This window comes from Argentina silus (genome assembly GCF_951799395.1).
Source record: "Argentina silus genome assembly, chromosome: 1".
Taxonomy (NCBI): domain Eukaryota; kingdom Metazoa; phylum Chordata; class Actinopteri; order Argentiniformes; family Argentinidae; genus Argentina; species Argentina silus.
In genome coordinates this window covers 22,660,226-22,677,548 of record NC_139655.1, presented here as the reverse complement: position 1 = coordinate 22,677,548, position 17,323 = coordinate 22,660,226, and the positions used below count along the sequence as shown (strand labels likewise).

General features: G+C 42.0%; 1 protein-coding gene across 2 annotated transcripts in view; it reads left to right on the top strand.

Moving 5' to 3' along the window:
• Positions 1-20: 20 nt before the first annotated feature.
• The window catches only part of asap1b (ArfGAP with SH3 domain, ankyrin repeat and PH domain 1b), a 43,981-nt gene continuing 26,678 nt past the window's right edge, over positions 21-17,323 (top strand). For both annotated transcript variants that reach the window (XM_083666336.1, XM_083666335.1), the window contains exons 1-3: positions 21-135; positions 493-573; positions 2,036-2,162. In XM_083666336.1, coding sequence (XP_083522462.1) covers positions 515-573; positions 2,036-2,162 — 186 coding nt within the window. In that variant the 5' untranslated portion in view covers positions 21-135; positions 493-514. The remainder of the gene's footprint in view (positions 136-492; positions 574-2,035; positions 2,163-17,323) is intronic.

Below are 17,323 nucleotides of genomic sequence, written 5' to 3'. Positions count from 1 at the left end.
TCTTTTGAAGTATGTTAGAATTCAGAATGAACCTACTGTAATATGATGCGCACAGCAAGTACTCTCTTCTGCATTAGTCAAGAACTGGACATTCACTCACTGTTCATATCCCAAATTGGATGTGTATCGATTTTGGTAAGTCAGGCGTGGCATTTATCCTTTCTCTTTACAGGTTCTTGAAAAAAGGTAAACTAATTCAGTAGCAATGGTTAGACGAAATGTAGCCTACTGTACACTGTATTCCTTTGTTGTCCACCCAGATTATTGTAATTATTGATGCTGCAACCTATTGGAAAACAAAGTCAAAGGGAATTTGTAACTAATATCAAACAAGCTGAGGTAGATCATATAAGATGCAGATGTGTAGGCCTATATTATACAAACTTTGTTAAACGCGTTGTGCATAGACCCTATATTCATGCTCAATACCAGACATAGGCCACTCTCTAGAGCGTATCAGTTGCTCATGTGATTCTTATTTATTTGACTTAGGTTCTAAGGTGACGGTCGAGTCATGAGGTCCTCGTCCACCCGTCTGTCAAGTTTCTCCTCTAAAGATTCTTTATGGAATCGGTAAGCAAGCTTCTCCATGCATCTGATAACTCCATAGTGTAGGCCTACAGCAGTACTGCTACAGCTACCTCACATTATGTTTTGCATTAGCCTACCTTTACCTATGTCAGTATTATAATAATAGTAATAACAACAATAATCGTACCTACAAACATAATACCTATGTCAATACTTGATGAAGTATGAAATCTTTTCTCGCGCGCACCGGCAGAATTGACATTTAGCCATAGGCTATCCAATGAGATAGCCTATTCCATTAGGCCATACAATTATAGGGCATATCATGATAGTTGTATAACTTTCCTTCACATTGGAGCACCAAATATAGTATTTCAAGCATAATCTTCAAGAGTTCGACGTGCAGCTGCATAGGCCTAGGCTACTTCAATTTATCACCTGCAGGACGCGCACTTGTAGCGCTAAGAATTGCTATCAAGGGCAATGAAAGAAAACCACCATGGATGGCCCAATACAAATATGCATAGGCTTAATGCCCTAGTCTTGTATGCACACACTTTAAATGTGCAACATTATTAGGCCCGCCTATTGGATTAATATTTTAACACATTTATTTTTAAATTAATAAACCGCCTGAGCATCAGCATTTGCAATTTGTGCAGACTTTTACTATATAGCATAGTAACTACCATCAAATGAAATGGTAACCAAGTAATGAGAAATTGGTTGACATGAAAACATTATGCAAATGTTTCCAACACTTCCCTTTCGATATAGAATTAATTTGACGACTACTCTACTCTCATTAGTAGATTGCATTAGATACTGTAGCATGTGAATTAGAGGGGTTTCTACTGCGGAATGTCTCCGAGTATTATGTCCGAGATCATAGGCATGCGCAGAGTTCCTCTTTAGTTGTCCCCGTCATCCGAGGTGGGTGGGTGAGAGAGAGCGCGAGCGGGAGGGAGAGTGGTTGTGAATGTCAAGATAGCGTTGAGCATTTAAAAGAGAAACTGAGAGAAGAGAAGAAAAGACGAAACCCTGCAATTCGATAGATCATATGCAGACTACGGACTATGATACATTACAGACAAAGATTGGTCATTTTAGACAGTATTGACGGCAAAGTGGCTTATTGAACATAATGAAGGCATCCGCTATTCTATTTTACAGTTTTATGCTTCACAGCTGTTGTTGAAGGAAAAGGACATTTACTTAACGTATTGTGTTTTGGGTAATTTTAGCAAGGGATACGCACAGAGGGAGGGGGCCGAAATTCTGTGCATTCCCTTTTCCCTTTTCCCTTGGGGATAGTGAAGTCATAGGAGAGCCAACCAAGTAATTGGAGAAGAGACGCGTCTTATCAATATCTAGTTAGTAAACAGTTAGTTTTCCATAGTCACTCCGTCAGACATCAAGTTATTTTCCTCGTTAGTTGTTTTTTCATGATTTAGGCTTTCTGAACATTTCTTGCCATCCTCTTCTGGGCGATTCCCTGCGGAAGGATGCCGGATCAAATATCTGTGTCCGAGTTTCTCTCGGAAACAACAGAGGATTACAATTCCCCTACAACCTCCAGTTTCACGACCCGCCTGCAGAGCTGTCGGAACACAGTCAACGTTCTGGAAGAGGTAAGGCCACATCATGTTAACATTGGTTCAGAAAGGCTGCAGATGGAAGTGCGTGCAACGGATCATTGAGACAGAGCGACCATTGCGCATTGATGAATCATGACACTATATAGAGATGGCCGTTAGTTTTGACATAGCGTACCCCAATTATACATTTCATATGGCAGCATCCCATTCCCACACCCTCGGCTATAAGCAGTAGCTTGCTTATGGACAATAGCAATATATCGCTTATGGGCATCTGTTGGGGGGGCTCGAATTGTAGCCCACAGAATAAACCTAGAGGAGCTCTCGTACAGAAAGCACTGTTCTGATGTGCAAACAAGAGGAACTGAATACATTTGGTAAGGGCATTCCACCAAGGCAATGTTATACTTTATAATGATGTATTATCATCATGTTATAAGCTGTATGTTATCAATTAGCTCTGGCACCATGGGCAACTTTGTAACACTTATGTTACAATTTGTGGAAACATGGCATCTGTGGTTATATGACTCATAGGCCTAAATCTTATTACAGTACTGCCCTTAACACGCCTATAAGGAAGCTCTATCTGCCCCAGTCCCTCACAGTTAGAGTTAGAATACTGTCTGCCTCTGAACTGTATGTTAAGTGTGTGAAGAGACCACAGGTCATGTCAAAGTACACATCTGACTCTCCCTGGTGGTCAAATTCATCCAAGTGGTTGATAGATCTCTCTTAGTTTATTTTCAATTATCAATACAACACCTGTTGAGTTGAATCATAGTCAATTGCCAATAAACATAAGCATATGACACACTTTGCACTGTCCTCTGACACAACATAGATACAATAATGAATCTCAAAGGCTCAGCAAAAATGTGCTCATGCCTTTGTTGTGATGATTGTCTTTTGTGGTTTGCTCATATCTTATTTCTGTGTTATATGATTTTTGTGAATCCTGCCTGTACTGCCTTTGACTAGTGTTGCCAGGCAGAGGGGATGGATAACATTGGAGAGGATAGAGGAGGGGAGGGGAGGGCGTGCATATAGGCCTATTGCTCGCCCGGTCTCTGTTATATAACTCACAGCTCCAGAGCAGAGCAGCCAGGCTGAAGCAGAGTGCTGGCTGTCTACACGCAGAGTGGGGGTAGGGAGAGAGAGAGAGAGAGTGCAAACCCTCCAGCCACCGACTGAGATATTGGGACCGAGAATGATGCAGATTCAGAATGGCTACATCAGCCTTAGCATCAGCATAACCTCTCTATTGTTTTGCAAATGTATATGAAGCTATAGCCTCTCCTCACAATCCGTGTTGAAAGAGCTCCCAGGCACGCACACACACACACACACACACACACACACACACACACGCGCACGTGATGTCACCTCTGATCAGCGAAGTGAGTGTAATCGGGACAGACAGGTGGAGACCATGGTAAGCCATGTATCCTCACGCCACCCTCGTGTGCATGGGCTTTGCCATGAGAAAATGGGACAAAGCGAGGCAGCATGCACCTTTGCCACTCCACATTACAGCCAAAACATGATCTTTCAGTGACACTTCATTGATTTTTTACCTCAAAATCATTGTCCAACGAATTTGTGGACAAACAGCTTCCTAATGCGTTCTGTAGATCAAAAGCTAGGTATTGCTAGTTTGAGGATTTTACCCTGAGTGATGTATTTGGGGGTAATCACATGATTTTGGAAAACTACAAGCTTTAGGGAGGAGTGAGGTTATTGTTTTGGAATTAGCTACTGCCTGGTTTGTTTCCATCCATAAGCACCACGCTAGCACATACATCTATTACTTGTGTTTATTAAAATGCATCAGAGCTTAGACACGCCTCCGTGGCTGGCTGAGAGGCACAAAGCACTGTTGACGTTGAAAGAGTTCATCATTTGGACATATTATTTATTGGTCCGATAAAAGGCTATTTTCTCACTGATTTGCTCAAATTATTTTATATTTCCTGGCTATTTAGACAACAAAGACCACTAATAACTTTATGTTGAGTCGTGGTGACAATCGATGAAATGTTCCTTTAATACCCCACAAAACTAGAGATGGAATAGGCTACGCTCCAGAGACAGCACTCACAACATCTCTATGGGTATAACACTCACTGGTTTAACCATAGATATAGAACATCTCTACGGGTATAACACTCTCAAAAGTGAAAGGAATACAACTGTGTGTAATACATGATAACCATCCTTTCAATACTGCTGTCAGTGAACTCAGCAAAGATGTTGAAACAGTCACTGATAAGATTTGGCCCTTATATTTATTATATCTTATATTTCGCAATTTAGTCCATTCTATCATTTCACCAAGGCTGGCTGAGAACAAAGAAAGATGTCAGGATGCATCCCCTGAAAACAAGGCTAAAAATAAAGATGTCCTTTAGCAGTAAAGAGAGCTTCTGTATAGACACAAAAACACAGACTAGGCCTATATTTCCCCTACCCAGTGATAGCAATGTTATTATTGTGTTCTCCCTATGAATGAAGTAGTGAATTAACTGCATTAAGCCGCAGCAACCTTATTTCCCCATGTTGCACATGTAACCTAGTGTGTGTGGCACAGCGTTTCACAAATCTGCATTTTGCTCTTTTCCTAGATGGATGTGTCCTATGTCCGTCCTATCATTTCTAAGTCCCATCACTCTCCCTGAAGGTTTATAGTTCAATAATAGAAAAATCTGTAAAACAGGACTGGAGCCATGTTTATTCTCCACACGGAGCACATTTTTGTTCGTTTAGTGTAACAAGGAAAGGCTTACGTCATGAATCACCTCGCTGGCTCTGTGCCTCCCAGCTCAGAGAGACTGCAGCACAAACGAAAAACATCTGTTGGAAGGGCCGCCATGTGTGCCGGGCTGCAGTAGCCACTCTGGAATTCTAGCTGGGATCACATGACCAGGACCATTATGCTGGCAACAATGACCAGCAACGTATAATCTTACTTCTTTAAACAAAGACAAGATGCAACTGAATCAAGCTTTCTGAAACGTCCGTCTACAATCAACAGAACACCTTCCTAGCCAATTAGTCAGTTGCTATATACACCATCCAGATCCATGGAATTTATCTCTGAGTTTATGGATTTCCAACCCAGGAAAAGCAGTGTTCCAGGACTCGTTCAGTATCACAATGAACTCTGAGAAGAATCAGTACGAAAAATGTTTGTCTTGTAAAAAATATTCGTAGAGACATTAGACATCAGACATTTTTTTCTTTGCCAAAGTAGGCCTAGCTGTTTTGTTTTGGTTGGAGTTTCAACATAACCACCAGAAAGCCAAAGTGCACATAACTCTTCTCCATCTTCATTCACTATAGAGTTTACTTAAAAACCTGTACCTCAAGACTCTGGATTCCTCTCTGTTTCCTCAGTATGTTGACAAGGTAAATTATGCAAAGGAACAGGGTGAATATTTCATGATGTAACCTGAGGGGGAGAGCTGACCAGGAGTTGTGTCAGAGTCATAAAGGTACAGAGAACGAGAGATGCTGCAGTGACAACAAAACTTCTTACTTCAACTCCACACATTAATTATTAATTACTGCTGAAGAGACAAAGAAGTTCATGATCCCCCCCACCCGAATACCCCCTCTGTCCTTACTAACTATATACAGTAGCCTATACCCCAGTCATAACAGAGGAAAGCTTCAAGATGTTTTTTGTTTATATTTGGATCAGTGTTAAAAAGAAATATGAAAAACAATGAACGACAAGATGGCAAGATACAGAGTGCTAAAAATAATGGCAGCAGCTTACTAATGTGCCTTGCATAACAGGAAGTGACGTCGTTGTAGTGTTGAGGGCAAAAATGAAAGCTGGTACTGCATGTGGTTTGATTTCTCCTTTAACCAACAACACATATAATAGGCCTACAGAGGTATGTTTTAATGATGAAGAGTTAGATGTATTTCATATCCCAAATCTTTGATGTAACAGTATTCTACCTCATTCCCTCAATAATAAAGGGACCTAATATGCAGCAGGATTTCTTTTGATAGGAAAATTGTCTGAAAATGTAGTAGAAGGAAATCCACTCCAGTTTCAGATGAGACAGTTGCAGTTGATGCTTTGATCTTGGTGTCTTTTACTATCTCTTTCCTCATTCAACATAACTGAATCATAGCAGTATGGGACTGAGTCAGGCGCTTGTTACTCCCTTATGAGGCACTCCCTTGTCTCTCAGCCCTACAGATGGTAGTTTGTGTCATTGAGTTTGCTTTTGTTTGCGTCACTGAGTTTGCTTTTTAAACCAAAGACAACCATCGCCAGGAATACCAGGGAAAGCCTCATTGGATTGGCTTTCCTCCGGGCATGCCTCTCACACCACATCAGTGGGGAAGGGCGAGGAAAATGTTGTCATTTCATTTCATTGTTGTCATCCATCTCAGGCACTGTGAATTTCTCAAAGCAGATTTTTCTTCCACGTTTCATTTCAAAAGCGTCTTATTTGTAACTTTACACCTGACTTAGAGTGAAATTGAGAATATGCTATCTTGTCAAATGGACACAATTGGATGGTTTGAAATGAAGGCTATTCAGCAACAATTTCCCTAAACTTTTTCAGGTCTTTTCAGTGAGAAAATCTCAAGGCTTTGATGTCTTCAGTTGTCAGTGAGTAACATGAATTGGATGAACAATAGGCTGTTTGATTTTCACTTGAATGAGAGAAAATGTCAACAACATTGCAGCTATTGTATAGGACTTGAGCAGAGTAGATGGTACACACAGTCGTTAATAATGACAGCTTGAGGGTCTATTTCCTGGAAAAGCTCATAGCACCTCAGGATAGGAATGAAAAATCATCATGTGAGCTTTTATCCAAATGACATGGAAACCTCACACCAGTGGCCTACGGCACACATTTCTTTTGACATGTTGTTTAATATATATATGCCATTTAGCTGACGCTTTTATCCAAAGCGACTTACACTACAGTGAGTGCATACATTTCAGTATATATGGTCCCAGCGGGAATCAAACCCACGACCTAAGCGATGTTAGCACCATGCTGTACCGACTGAGCCACAGAGGACCTCAGCTAAATGGCATATATGTTGTTTACAGTTAAAGAAGATTACATCTCAGTTTGCCGGAGTAAGACACACATGTTTAGCCTCCAATGCAACATAGCCAATCAGAATGCTACATGTAGTGCAATCAATCAGTGTGTCCATCTGCCAGCCTCTCTTTGATTGGGAGAGGTTAACCAAGACATACATGAATAGAGGTATAGATCAGCCTTTTGGATATTTTCTTTCGGCAAGAGAAGAGTAAAACTAAGCATTAGTCTATCCATCTTGTCGCATGGTTAGATAACTAGAACAAGTCATCTGCAAAAAAATAATTATTGAAGAGAATGAGACAGGTTTCAACATACACAGGTTTTACTTAACAAAGTGAGTGTAGGCTATTTAAGGCCTCCTTACCTCAACAACATTTGTAACTCAGGAAAGATGTGCCAAGCTGAATTATTAATAAAGTTGTGGCTTTTTTGAATGTTTCCCCTTTGTCACCAAAGCCAATAAAACGTAACAGTGAAAAGCAGCATATTGCATGACTTGGACCTCTCTGACTTCCTATCACATTTTCCATGCCAGCTCACAACTGCATTGCAAAAAGCTGTCATATAAACGCATACAAAAGGTTTAAAGCGCTTGTTAGGTAAACTGACAGCATTTTAAATCTGACTCATAATCCCCTGAGGCTCTATCTCCCCTGGTAACACATGAGGGGTCGAATCGGAGGTTGCTGTTTAAAAGTGCCATGTAAACGCATCAGACTCTCTCGTTGGCTCGTTGCTGAGCCGAGCTCTATTAGGGAGTGAGAGCCAGGCTGGCGATAGAGGGAAGAGTATCCCTTTAACACCAGTCCTGCTTGACAGAGGGCCCCAGACAGATGTGGACTCCCCCCCACTCTCCCTTGCCTAAATCAGGCAAAGACCAGGGGATCAGAGGCTGAAAGCCCCACTGCTGGAGCTAAGCCTGGTCAGGGGCTAATCCGCTGTCTGCTAATAGCCCTTGATGATATACAGTGCTGCTTGAAAGTTTGTGAACCCTACAGAGATGGTCATTATTTTTGTATAAAATATTAAAATGAACTTATAAAATGTTTCTCTAAACCCCAATTCGTAATAAAGACATTCCAAATAAAGGACACAAAAACATATTATATATTTTCATTGTTAATTTAACAAAAACTCGAAAAGATTTCATGTGTGCATTTCATTAGCAGTGATAACTTGGAGTAAACGTCTCGTATAGCCACTAATCAGTCTCTGACATCTGTTTTGAGGGATTTTTGCCCACTCCTCCTTACAGAACTCAGCCAATTGAGTGAGGTTTGAGGGGTGTCTGGCATGAACTGCCCGCTTCAGGTCCTGCCACAGCATCTCAATTGGATTTGGGTCAGAACTTTGACTTGGCCAATCCAAAACACAAATCTTCTTTCTCCTGAGCCATTCTTTGGTAGATTTGCTTGAATGCTTTGGGTCGTTGTCTTGTTGGAAGACCCATTTTCAGCCCATCTTTAGTTCTTTGACTGATGTCTTGACGTTCTGTTCAAAAATCTCCTGGTATACCTCAGAATTCATGGTTCCCTTCATGATGTGGAGTCGTCCAGGTCCAGAGGAGGAAAAGCAGCCCCAAATCTTGACATTCCCACCACCATGCTTGACTATTGGTCTAAGATTCTTTTGGTGGTAGGCAGTGTTGGGTTTTCACCAAACAGTGCTTTTGATTGGGACCAAAAACCTCAAGAAACCTTCAGGCTTGTCCAGGTGGTCTCTGGCAAAGTTAAGACGGGCAGTTTGGTTCTTTTTTGACAGCAGAGGCTTCTTCCTAGCAACCCTCCCATGAATGCCATTTTGATTCAGTGTTCTTCTCATTGTTGAAGCATGCAAGGTTACCTGAGATGCAGCAAGGGAGGTCTGCAAATCTCTAGATGTTATGTTTGTGTTGGCTTTTACTTGATTTATTATTTTTCTTGTGTCTCTTGGGGATATTTTGGAAGGGCGTCCACTTCTAGGCCGAGTTACTGTCATGTTAAATGCTCTCCATTAGTAAATGATTTGCCTCACAGTGGACTGATGGAGCGCAAATGTTGTTGAGATGATTTTATAGCCTTCCCCAGACTAATGTGCTCTCACTACCCTCTTCCTGATTTTTCATTCACCTGTATGGGTAACACAAAACTTGACCAGGTTTCTTATCTCTATATATCAGAGTCCCGCCCAAACTCTTTCCTAAAGATCTCTCCTTTGATTGGTTCATTTGGTACCCAATTATTTACCCACCTGATTCTACTTGCCTACTTGATTTAACCAATGCAACTTGGGGTTCACTTATTTTTGCACCTGCACTAATTTCTTTATAATTTAGTTTTTCTACTACACGCATGATTTCCTCTAAACCAACATATGGAATTGGTAAATATAAACCTGTTATGTCAGATAAAAAAGCCTGGTTCTGATTAAATAAAGATTTCATGGTAAAAACTAAAAAATCTATAATTGCACAAGGGGTTCACATACTTTCAAGCAGCACTGTATGCAGTGCAGCTGTGGCAGGAAGGCCAACAGCTGGGGTCCACTCACTGATTATCAGATTTCCCTCTCAGACAGCAAACAACCCAACAAACAAGCAATGAAACGCAACAAAATACAAAGCCTCACCATCCACCTCCCGCTGTGAACAAGACAAACAACAGATTGGAAATATCGATTAGGGATTTCTTAAAGACTTTTGGATATGCAGCCTTAAAGGGGTCAGAAGAAGGCTTTATCCTTGGGCTTGACAATGCTTGTGGGATGCCTCAGATTTGCCCTGTTTCTGCGCCAAAACAAAAGAACCCCAAATCAGCTTTCTTTCTTTTCATTTGTGTGCCAATGAATGAGCCCCTCCCTTTCCTATGACTTCAGCAGGTCTGGGGTCGGTGGCCTTCCTCTAGGACTGCCCTGGGGGTTGGAGAAACAGGGTTGCTCACTGATGCATACTTTCCTGGCCTGAGGGGTAAACACTCCATCTTGGACTTCCAGAGAGGATGGTGTTTTGCCCTGGGCTGTGCGTGCGTGCGTGCGTGCGTGCGTGCGTGCGTGAGTGTTGTATTGTATCAGCTGGGCACTTGATATAGCTTTTCATCTGAAGTGCTAAACATGCCTGCCAGGGGACCCCCCTCCCCCCGAACACTGCAGCCCAGGAGTAGCACTTTGGCTTCTGATCAGAGGAAATCTCACTAGTTGTAGTATGATGATGCTGTTTTCTATGGATAAACACCAACATATTTCAGCTGTAACTGTAACTGCTGAATGGTTTCATAGGGGCACATCTTCAGTGACATTATCTTGCAGCAGAAAGAAGGCTATGTCTACAACAGAGAGGAATGAGTGTATGGGGACACACTCAGTGAACATACAACTGTTAGTGTTGGGTATTTCCTATCAAATATATGGATATCACAGTGGCCAGTGGGACTGGAGACACCTGTGGTTTTGGTATATAGCTGCACTCTAACCCAACAGAATCCCATAAAACATGAAATCCAATACATGTCCACAGAAAACTTCAAGGAATGCTGTAAAGGCGCAGGAATCTGAGCTGTGACTCTGGCAGAGGGCTTATGGCTATGTGGTGAAATGGAACACACTTGGGGACTAGAAAAATATGCAACTTCTGATGAGTTTTTGTCAAAGTGGTTAATTCCTTGGCCTCACAGCCAGATGCCTTTAGATTTACAACTCTGTGGTTATAGAGCAGGAAGCTGAGGTGGTAGACATATCAGCCAATCACTGATAAGAGAGAGATTAGTGATAGCAATACGGTGACTTTTTGTTTTATAGTTTGTTTATGTTACTGGAGGACTATGTGTGAGGCTTACTCCTTTCTTGAAGACTCATTAGTGGTAGATGCCAAATGCTGGCGGTAGAGTATCTTGTTGTCATAACATTTTCAGAATGATTTACCCTCTTGCTGATAGTGTTCTCAATGATAAACTGGCTTTTAGGTTGATAGCTGAAGATTGAGGATGGTTTCAGGTGGAACTGGCTATAGCAGCATGAAAAGCATTGGTAAATGTCTTTAACTCAATCAACAGAAAATGGATTTGAGGTCTTGTAGCCTAAGTGTTTGACATTACACTCAAGCAATTGCCTTGGACTGACATTTGGAACAACACTTGCTTTAGAGGAAAGTCAAACAACCCTTGAGTTTACCTATGCTTCATTGTGTCTCATTGTGTGATATGTGCTTTCAGGTGAGAGAGTGAGAGTAAGCAGAACCCAAATAATGGAATGTTAACGTCCCTAACGTCTTAACCTATGTTATTGATTGGTTTAGACTAGAGGTTCTCTGGTGTGTACAGTTGGGTTTGTGACTGAGTAAATGTTTGGATCTCCCAACCCTGTTTTGACTAGGCTCCTCAGCCATAAGAAGAGAGAGTGAGATCATTGCATTTTAGCTACATGTGTATAGAGCTAGCCTCACACAGATGGCAGCATTTTTTTAGGTTTGTGTTTGCCCCTGAAATACCTCTGTTCTCTCCTGGCGTTTCTGTTTTCACTCCTCTAAATGGAGCTCCTTCTGGAGTTGCAGCCATCATGTTTTAATCATCAGTTCTGAGGAACCTTCAGTCCTACTCCAGTCTTCTCCACCCATGAATAATGATGTCTCAGATCTAAAGAGAGACATTGCTGTTCTTCATTTATTTAGTTCTCAAAACGACCACTGTTGTCAAGGTAAAGTGATAAACTAATCTTCGTAATTTGAGTGTTTGTTTGGGATATTACACAGGGAATAAAGTATGGCTTGAAGTGCCTCTCGGCCAATCACAATGATTGTTCTGATCAAACTGTTGTATAATTATGAATCATGACAGACTTGCAGACATGAGATTGATGAAGGTACACTTGTTCCATTTCTCAAACATGAGCAGTATTTTCTGCAGTGGTGTGTAATGTGATAACACACAAGAGAAGAATGTTGAGATCACATAGGAAGTTCCCAGACAATGTCTGAAAGAGGGTTCTAATGCTACATGCTAGCCTGTATGTACAGTAGGTCACAAAAATGAACATGAGAGACCTCTAGTCTAAACCTAATAGGCTACATTTTACATGACTTTGTTCATGTGCATTTGGCCACCTGACTGTCTCCACAGGCTGGGGTGGGTTATTTTACTGCTGTAAAGGTTTGATTCAGCTCGAGGGGTTGGGTCTCACTTGTATTTCTGATAATTAATACTGAAATGATGGTGCAGCTGCCTGGCCGAGATGGGCAGGTGTGTCATTTGGGTATGGCAGGGTACCCTTTCTCAAAACTAAACGTGAAACCAGCAAGGTGCCAATCCCAAAAACCAAATATTATAATTGCAGACTCGCTCTCTTAATTTAGAAATTACCATCAGTTCTGTAGTAGGCTATCCTTGGTAAAGGACACAAATGCAATATGATTGCTGTGAGAATAAACACCTCTGTTTACTGTGAGAATAAATTACTCACTTTGATTTTAATGACATTATATACTTATCATTTTGTTATATAATAATAGATTTATCTCATACAGTATGCTGAGATCTTCCCTCCCTCACATTCCCTCTAACACAATATAACAACTTCAAGTCATGTGTCATTGAGGTACAGTAAGCCTATGCATTAGAATTGCTCAAAGGTCGCAGTAACCATGCTCTGCCCTCGTTGACGATTTCATGTATTTAACACTGACCTACTGTACATATGTCATAATGTCCTGCTCCCAAGCACTCAGCCCCTTCTCAACACCGGAAGCTTCCTCAGTCTTTTACAATAGCCCAATCACAGCTAAGCCAGCTGAGGAGCCACTCTCTCCAGCCCCCACTCAACAAATGTTCTCCTCTCTGCCTCTCTAGCCAACACCAACAGCTGACAAGCCGAGACACTTAAACCCAGCCTCTCTGGCTCAATTGGCCATGAATCCTTAGGAGGAAGTCTTGTTCACGAGGGTTCAAGTGAATGTTATAGAACACTTTACTAACACCAATATTCCTTAATAATTCCATAATTGTTGGCATTATAGTTGCTATTGATATAAGAATGCTCTCTATTGGTTGTCTTCAGTAATGCAACATCAACCCAAAACTAGCATTACATTTTTTTTTTTCCTCTGTTTGAGATAGTCTGACCTCAGCTACTTTTGGAAATGTTACATCCTCCTATTTTCCCATTCTGCCTGGAAAGTCCAGGCTTCTCCCTGCTGCAGGCCAGAGAAAGGGATGTTCACTTGTGTTCTGCCAATGAAAACGGTTCCCCGCCCTTCCTGCTAGAATCATAGCTCATTTTCTGACATACTTCACAAAGAAGACAAGACAACTGTTTCTACTAACTTAACATCGATAGACAAATATGCCTCTCAAACCTCTCTTTGGCAGAGTTGTGAGAGACTCCACTGAAGCTTGTTTGAGCCACATTGTCCTCTCCCTGGTCTTAGCTAACATCAGCTCTAGAAACACTGCCAATAGCTGAACTCACACATCCAACTGATCTGTCTGCCAGTTTGACCTCCTCTCAACACACTCTGCTCCTGTGATTAATAACACATTATACTCAGTTCATCTTCAAGATCTATCCACAATCTGTATAGTTCCTGAGCTTTGTATGCTCAAGTTTGTGTGTGCTAAAGTGTTCTTGGAAAAGTTGAATAGGAAATGTAACATGAAGGCTAGTATTGAAGTCACTGAAAGCTCTCTGTCATGGCCCACTCTCTGGATGGAGAGTGAGAACAGAACAGCACACTGGCACAGCTGGGTCTCAGCCCACTGCTGATAGACAGACTGGGAACTGGTTACAGAGACTTTCCACAATCTATGGAATGAAGAATGTTGAGCTAATGTGTGAGACGGCGCGATCACATCTCCCTGGTAACCGCACTTCTGTCTATCCCATGTGATATTGGACGCCTGAGGGAGGGAGCTGGGTTGGTCGAGGTTATGAACTGAACTGCTTAGGGGAACTAGCACAGAGAAAATGACAGAAAATTAATATTCCAAAGTTGTAATCATGAGAACCATTACCAGCTGATGTGTGGATTCTAATTCAGTGGAAGGCACAGTGTCATCGACGTCAACAAGGACATTGCTGCTGCTGCTCCCTGACAGCCCTGGGGCTTCCTGTTTCCTATGGAAGGACGGCTGCAGGGGAAACGCCATGCAGGTCTGCTCTGGGTGGATAAGGACTGGGGCAGGAAGTGGGGCACATTCTGCTACAATAAGGTGTCCTTCACCTCCCTGGGCCTTTGACCTCCCACCGTCCATCCATTCATCCCTCCCTGTGTGGTCAGACTGGCACATTTAAAAGGCATTCAGACACTGATGTGTTGGATTTCACAGCACAAATGGGCTTTCATGGTAGATATTTCGAAGAGGAATCGGCAAAGGGCTATGAAAAGCACTGTAAGTTGGGTTCGTTTTTGAAATACGAGGAATAAAACATCTCTATCCCCTGAGGCTAGTTTTCGTAGAGGCTGGGCTCAGATCAGGAGTCATTGGCCTACTCACCAATCCCACTGGGTTGTGTCAGAGCTTAGAATTGGCTGTCGGTTGATTAGAACAAAGCATTGACTATATTGAATAGTTTGGAGGCTTTGTAAAGGCATTTCTGCCAGAGTTTTGATGCATTCTTGCTGGTTGCCAGGGTGTTCAGAGGATTCTGTGCCAAGTTAGCTGTGTTCCATTGACTCTCTGGCCTTAAAGAGCTGAATGCTCACAGCCTAATTTCTCCTACACATTTAGCATCTCTCTTCTGTCTGATTCTGCAGGAACAGTTTGTTACACATCATACATACAATTAGTATGCTTCCAAGAAACATTGAGTGTGGATATTAATAAAAAACACTTCATTGTCAATTTTAAATGGTCTTGTTGATAACCATTTCATGGTTAGTACTGTATCTTCTGTGGGAAAAACTGATACTACTACAGGACAAAGGCCTCTGACCCCTGAGCCTGCAGTCTAAAGGACACAGGATAAAACAACATCAGCAGACATCCCCGGCACTGCAATGGCAACTCTGCAGTGAGGCCCAGAATGTCCTGTGATAATGTAAAAGCATGTTCATATCAAAGCTGAATATTTAATTACAGGCACAGACATGGGGAGGATTATGGGTGACCTTTGGCGAGGGGAACAGCTGCTCCAAACGTGGGCACTATTAGAGAGTCAATCTGTTCTCCATGCAGAAGTCATCACACTGTACCCCCGCTGAATACTCAGACCTGGATTAGGGCTTAAGGGGGCCTGTGAAGAAGCTGGCTGATGCCCCTCACATGAACAAGGTTTCAGCTTTGCTCCAAAACGAGTCTTTATTTGAAATACATAAATACACACAGAGATACAGGCAAGGACATGCACATAGTTACGTATAAGGGTTAAAGCAGTAAATGAATAAGACCATGAGTAAAAATTTAATTTAAATTGGTGGGAGGGGCTTACAATGACTTCTTCTGCCTAACCTGCCAAAACACCCAAAGACAATGAAACAAGGAACTGCTGTAAATGGAATGGTGGAGAGAATTCAAGTATTGCCTGAGGTGATGGAAATTGAAAACAGTGCTACATGATAAAAACTTGTAAGCTTAAAAAGCTTGTAAACTTGTAAGACTTAAAAAGTCTTAAAAGAGAGGATGTGGTCACTGATGACCTTGACTGTCTCCTTGGTCTGTGTCATGATTTTGCAGTTCATACAACATGATGAGACCAGAGATATACTGTTTGTTTGAGAAATTGTAGACAATAGACAAAGAAAAAATAAACCCAATTGCGTGATATGTCCAATTGGATGATTTTTATTATGGTGAGAGTGGTGTATCAAATGTGTACTCTCAACCACTCATTTCATAATTAATATGTTGGGTTTTTTTAATAGGCCATTTCTGCTTTATTGGGATAGAAATAGTAGAGATTGACAGGAAGGATGGGTGAGAGAGAGGAGGGATGACATGCAGGATATGTCAATGGCCGGCATCGAACCAGGGACCTTGCGATGATATGGTATGCGCCTTAGTGTGCTATGCCACTTGAGTGCCCCCTCATTTCATAATTAGACAACATCAGGCTTTCATCATGCAATACACAGCACACTCTAATTTTGGAGTTTGGAGTTTGGATATAAGCACAGTGAAAAAGCCTATTGAGGAGTAGCCTAGTTGTTGTATACACTAACATGAGGTCCTGCTCCTGTGTGAGAGGAGATAGATCAAAGCACTGTGCCCTGGGAGAGAGGGCCCAGGGCTACACACTGCTCCAGCCATAATTGGGGAAGAGCCACGTAAAACTGTCCAGGGGAAACCAAGGTCGGCTTAATTACATTGTGAAATTTAATTAGCTTGACATTGTGTCGTGCCTTCCTTTTGACCAGCAGACCCTAATCCGATGTATTTATGTTGGTGTTTATCGTCTACATAAGTGAACGTGGCAGTGTAACGGTTATATTCCCTGCCATTTTTAATGGGAGAAATATGGATTGTGTTTTACTGCAGAAAATTTTCCCTTCAGGGACTTACATCTACAATGTCGCTCTCACTGTAACTCGCATTTTTAAATCCTACCATGCAGGATACTGTAGGAAAATAAGCCATTGCAAATCTCAGAGGTTGATAAGCTTTCATCCATGAACTACAGGATGTATTGTCTGTCTCTCTGTGTGTGTGTGTGTGTGTGTGTGTGTGTGTGTGTGTGTGTGTGTGTGTGTGTGTGTGTGTGTGTGTGTGCGTGCGTGCGTGTGCGTGTGCTTCTGTGTGTGTGCGTGCGTGTGCGTGCGTGCGTGTGTGTGTGTGTGTATGTGTTTTGTGATGCTATCCCATCAAATCCGCTTAACCTGAGCATTTGTGTTGGCAGTTCTAACCTCCTAGTAATTTAAGCTGCAGTGGGGAACATGATACTGAAAGTACTGCATTGAAAAACAAGGGAGAATTGTCAGCTCTGAAATGCAGCACAGAGCACAGGCGGTGTTTTGATAACAAGCCGATTCCCAAATAGCCTAGGCGTTGTTCTGTGAGCCGAGAACAGTTTCAGAGTTGCTTTGCCCTCAGTGGCGATAAAAGCATGACATCAGCATTCTTCTAATTGCAAGCTCTGTGCGGTGTGAGAGGACCTGGAGGTCTCACAGCACGCTAAACAAAACATGCCAGTCTGCCTATAAACAAACAT